The following is a 5585-nucleotide window of genomic DNA, read 5'->3' as shown; positions in this document are numbered from 1 at the left end:
CACATAAAAGACACCATTTCGAGCGTGGCTGTTGCCAGTATTGCCTGACTGGCCTTCGTGCGGGTGACACGTAAAAGCACCTACTACACTCTCTGAGTGGTTGGCGTTAGGAAGGGCATCCAGCTGTAGAAACTCTGCCAAATTTAGATTGGAGCCTGGTGTTGCCATCCGGTTTCACCAGTCCTCAGTCAAATCGTCCAACCCATGCTAGCATGGAAAGCGGACGTTAAACGATGATGATGATGATGATGATGATATCCGGCCCAAATATTCAACCTGTTTTATGCTCAGACTGATTAGATCTGGTCTCTCACATCTACCCTACAAGATCATTTTAGATATAGCTAAGTAAAATCGCTGTCTTCCACACATACAAGCTTGTCCTTACAGGTGCTGGTGCCACTTAAAAAGCACCCATGCCAGTGCTGTGCTAACGCACCTGTGCCAGTGTTGCATAAACACACCTGTAGTGGTTATATGTGTATCATGGTAAACAGATGCAAAAGGAATGTGTATGCCTTTGAAGTAAACAAATGAGTGAATCGATTCATAGTTAAAATAATTTATTCACTGGACTTAATTTGTTGTTGGTACACATAATTCTTCGTTACATGCAAAATGTTGACAACTGCTATGAGTTGCTAGAAATAGAAGCAGGGTACATCTGTGGAAATGATATGTCAGCAATGAATATATGTGTGTGTGTGTGTGTGTGTGTGTGCGTGTGTGTGTGTGTGTGTGTGTGTGTGTGTGTGTATACATAGTTCATCTAATACAGTAGTCTACCATGGAACTTCGAACATTTCTCTGGGTCTATGCGAAAAGCTATTGTAGGACTTTCTCCCTCACTGGCTAGGCCCTTCTCCCTCACTGGCTAGGCCCTTCTCCCTCACTGGCTAAGCCCTTCTCCCTCTTTCGTCTGTCTGTTGACCGTATTCATCATAAACATGGCAGCTAGAAGGACAGATATACTGCAGCAGAGTTTGTACCTAAATAGGTTAGCTCTTGTCCATTTAAACTTCATCTGACATGGCTGAGGTCGTAGATCAAAGGGAGATGATCAATCACTTTTTGACAGGACAAAGAAAACCTGTTTTCATGCCTGTTGATTGTGGTCGTTTGGATGACTGAGAATTCTTAGATTCGGTTTCGAATCTTGGCTTGAAGAAGGAAGTGTTAATTTTTACACACCCATAACAGTGACACATAAAAATCACTCAGCACACTCTCTTAAGTGGTTGGTGTTAGGAAGGGCATCAAATCATAAAAACTATGCCACAACAGACAGTTGGGGTCCGGACATCCTCACCGCTAGCCAAATCATCCAATCCATGCTAGTTAAACGAGGTTGTTAAACGAGGATGATGATATTAAAATCTCAAAGATACAAGATTCATAATTACTTCAAGCCTATGTGAATGAATAAATGTTACATTTGACAGAAAATGTGAATACTAAAATGTGAATTTCCTTAACTACCAAAATTTTACATTCCTGTAAATATAGTTGGGCATTGTGATTTAAATATATTTAATTTTAATGTGGAAAAAAAAAAAAAAAAATCAGTAATATATTCATTTGTTTCCTTTAAAATAAACTGTGCAGAAATCAATTTAATAATGTTCACAAATTTATATAAGTTCATGTGCTATGAGAAGAAATTTAAATATTTAGGTGTGGACTATTTGTTGAGTAAAAGAAAATCAGATGATTTGGACAGTGTAAGTTTGAAGACTGTATCAAAAAGAGAGATAACCAAACAATTATACTATTTTGTCGGTCACACTAAAACCAAAGTTTTTGCTTAATTCAGGGAGCTTATTCTTGATCTCAACGACTGCATCATTGCCACCCTATCACCATTAAAAAAATAACTTACTTTCACTAAGTTTCACTCTATATTGGAATGCTCTTTAACAAGTGACATTTAACTCTTTAGCATTTAAACCAACCATATCCTGCCCAAATATTCTGCTTGTTTTATTTTCAAACCAACCAGGTTGGGCCTCCCACACTTATGTTACAATGTCATTCTAAAAATAAACAATTGCATCATCACGTTTTTGAAGCTATTTAATTCAAACCAATATGAATAAGTATGATTTATGTTTGACTGAGTAATTTCAATGTTAAATCACCTTTGACATTTCTCTTTTTACCATTATCATCTACTTTTCCATGTGCTTATAATATAATCCTATTGAGTCTCAGAGTTGACTGTTTTAATAGAATCTGAAAGTTGAGGCGGCGATGACAAGTCACAGACCTTTGGTGATATGCTGTGCTTGAGAAGACTCATCAAGCCAAGTGAAATTGTAGATGTGGCTGATGCCAGTGTCACATTACTGGCACCCATGCCGATGGCACATAAAAAGCACCCATTACACTCTTGGAGTGGTTGGCATTAGGAAAGGCATCCAGTTGTAGAAACCATGCCAAATCAGACTGGAACTCTGTGCAGCTCTCCAGCTTACCAGTTTCAGTCAGACTGTCTAACCCATACCAGCATGGAAAGCAGATGCTAAGTGATGATGAATGACGATGAGTAAAGAGCTGTAAGAGCACTCATAAAATACATTTTTTTTCCAAATGCTCAGAGAACTACCTAGAAATCATGATAAAATTAGCATTGGAGCGCAAATTATATGATGCTTATGTATGAAGTATGATGTTATATGTTAAGTGAAACATGAGCGTAATATGTGTGAAGTCTAGAAAGAAACATTCTCTTGGATGTTTAATGCTAGTGTGCATGAATAATGGAGCATATTTCATCTGAGGAAAACATGAGGTAAAAGAATCAGTTCCTGTGTATAGAAGAGAAGACTTCACTGATATGACTATGTGATTCATTTATAGGATGACAGTTGGGTAAAGAGTGCCAGGTGGTACCAACCTGTTGACAAGGGAAGTGATGAATGTTGATCTCAAGAGGTCGATTCTCATGAAAGAAATAATAAGGGACTGCATTAAGTTGCTTGGTGCTAGCCTGGAGAAAACCTAACTCTCGCAAGAATGGAAAAACTGGCATAAAATAATGTGATATTATGTATATAAGTTTATGTCTAGATATATATCTCAATGTATATTTATATTGATAATTCTTATATGCCTCTTCATTTCTTTGAATCACTTTCTCTCCTTGTGTTCCCCCCTTGTTGCTGTATTATAAGCTTAACACTGTTCTTCATTGTATGGTTGTTTCCCCACTTCCTGACATTCTTCAGTTGTAATTAGAGTAGTGCAACGTCTCATTTTATTCTTCACAAAAGGCTTCTGCCTGCTCAAATGTCAGAATTCTCTTCTCATGATACACAAATTTATTCCATTTTCCCAACTTTATTTAATTGGATTTTGCCTATGATAACCATTACTTCTTTCCATGGATGTTGGTGTATATCTTTATGTAAAATTTATAGTAGTAGCAGCAGTAGCAAAATTGAAATTTATGGTTAATTGAAAATAGTTACTGCAAAATGTTTTGTGAAATATTAAAATTGTTAGTGGTATCACATGATTTAGCCAATTTCTATTATCTCTTTGAATGCATTTGTTTTCAATATCTTTTTCTCTTTTCATTCAAAGCCTTTTCTTTTTTTCTTTGTATCTCAAGACAAAACTAATGTCAACTCTAAAACTATGTTCAGTATTTAAACCCAGATGTAAAGTAATTTAATTTTTTTCTCCTAATAAATTCATTGATAACACATTTAGTAATGCAACAAAATGTAAACAAACTTTTGTTGTTTTTGGAAGTGTCGAATGTGTTTTGTATTATAGAGACAGGAATAAAAACGCAGTATACAATTTGTTGCATTCCAAAAAAGCTATGATATTTAGCATTTAATTTGATGGATATTGTTGTCAGCAAGCCATTTAGCTTAATGGTAGAGTACTCAGTTGGTAACTGAGGGGTGTGGGTTTGAGTCCCGTGGCTGTCTGCTGGCAACTTTTTCTGTCTTGTAAGGTCAAAATACACAATCTTTCTGCTGTTTTCATGGCTATACTGTGTTTGAAATATTACTTTCTTGTCTGTAATACATTTATTAATCTTTGAATAAAAGTGATAGTAACAACAGTTACATCTTCTACCTTGTTGATGTTGGTATATGTCTTCAAAATTTAAATCATTTCCTGATCTTAATTCACTTTTCTAGATCCCTGTAAGCTGACCAAAGTAAACGTTCTCTATGTCGACTATGGCAACACTGAAGTTGTTTCAAGTGGAAGTCTACAAGAAATACCCTACTCTCTAAGTCAACTGCCATGTCAAGCAATCTGTTGTTCCTTAGCAAATGTATGTTTCTAAATTAATTACCATTTTATATTAACTAACAATAATGATTTTACTGATGCTGTTCTTTTATTTGTATCAATCAGGCGATACTGTTGTCATTGTCATCATCATTACCACCATCATCATCATCATCGTTTCAATGTTTTCTTTTTCATGCTTGCATGGGTCAGATGGAATTTGTTGAAGTGGATTTTTCACAGCCAAATGCCCTTCCTGATACCAACCCTCACCTATTTCCAATGAAGGTGGTTTATCCCCATGACCAGACATTGCTTTCACAGAAGACTGGAAACAAAGGACACTGCTTGCATGACAATGACTTTTGTTTACAGCTATCACATGAAGTCAAAGCAAGGAGGCATTAACAAATACACGCACACACACACGCACACACACATGTATATTGTGATCATCATCATCATCATCATCATCATCATCATCATCGTTTAACATCTGCCTTCCATGCTGGCATGGGTTGGATGGTTTGACAGGAGCCAGCCAGGTAGCAGACTACACCAGGCTACTGTGTCTGTTTTGGTATGGTTTTTATAACTGGATGCCCTTCCAAACACCAATCACCAGGAAGTGTTGATCTCTAATTGTAAAGGGAACATATAGAAACGGTAGATCCAGGAAGATGTGGAATAAAGTGGTGAGAAAGGATCTACAGATGTTAGGACTCATAGAGGGGATGACAAAGGACCAGGACTCTTGGCATTTGCTGTGCTTGCAAAAACACATCAAGCTAAGTAAAAGCATGATTACCCTTGCATACAAGCTTGTTCCCTGCAACTCTCTCCAGCTGAGCATCTCTAATCTTGCGGGCTTGTAAGTGTTGGTGCCACATAAAAAGCACTCATGCCAGTGCTGCATAAAAGCACCTAGTACGTGGTGTAAAGTGGGTAGTATTAGGAAGGGCACCCAGCCATAGAAACCATGTCAAAACAGACATAGAGCCTGAACAGCCCTTCAGCTGGTTAGCTCCTGTCAAACTGTCTAAACCATGCCAGCATTGAAAATAAATATTAAATGATGATGATGATACATATATGTGTGTGTGTGTGTGTGTGTGTGTATATATATATATATATATATATATATAAGTCAGTAAATAGTGGGGTTGTGTTAACCGCACGTGGAGAAATAATAGGAAAATGAAAAATAATAATAAGGCAGAATGCTAGACTGGAAGCATATTTTAATAAAGATTTCTAACCGGCTTTCATTGCGAAGCAAATTTTCAAGAAGAGGGAGAATGAAAACGTTCTTTACAAAGAAGTACAAAATG

The 5585-nt window shown here is 36.8% G+C and overlaps 1 protein-coding gene across 1 annotated transcript in view; it reads left to right on the top strand.

The window, feature by feature from the left end:
- Positions 1 to 5585, top strand: part of LOC106883807 (uncharacterized) — a 158537-nt gene that overhangs the window by 61949 nt on the left and 91003 nt on the right. Inside the window, exon 6 of the mRNA XM_014934944.2 lies at positions 4158 to 4297. Coding sequence (XP_014790430.1) covers positions 4158 to 4297 — 140 coding nt within the window. The remainder of the gene's footprint in view (positions 1 to 4157; positions 4298 to 5585) is intronic.

This window comes from Octopus bimaculoides, chromosome 15, assembly GCF_001194135.2.
Source record: "Octopus bimaculoides isolate UCB-OBI-ISO-001 chromosome 15, ASM119413v2, whole genome shotgun sequence".
NCBI classification, from domain to species: Eukaryota; Metazoa; Mollusca; class Cephalopoda; order Octopoda; family Octopodidae; genus Octopus; species Octopus bimaculoides.
This window is presented reverse-complemented; position numbering and strand designations above follow the sequence as displayed.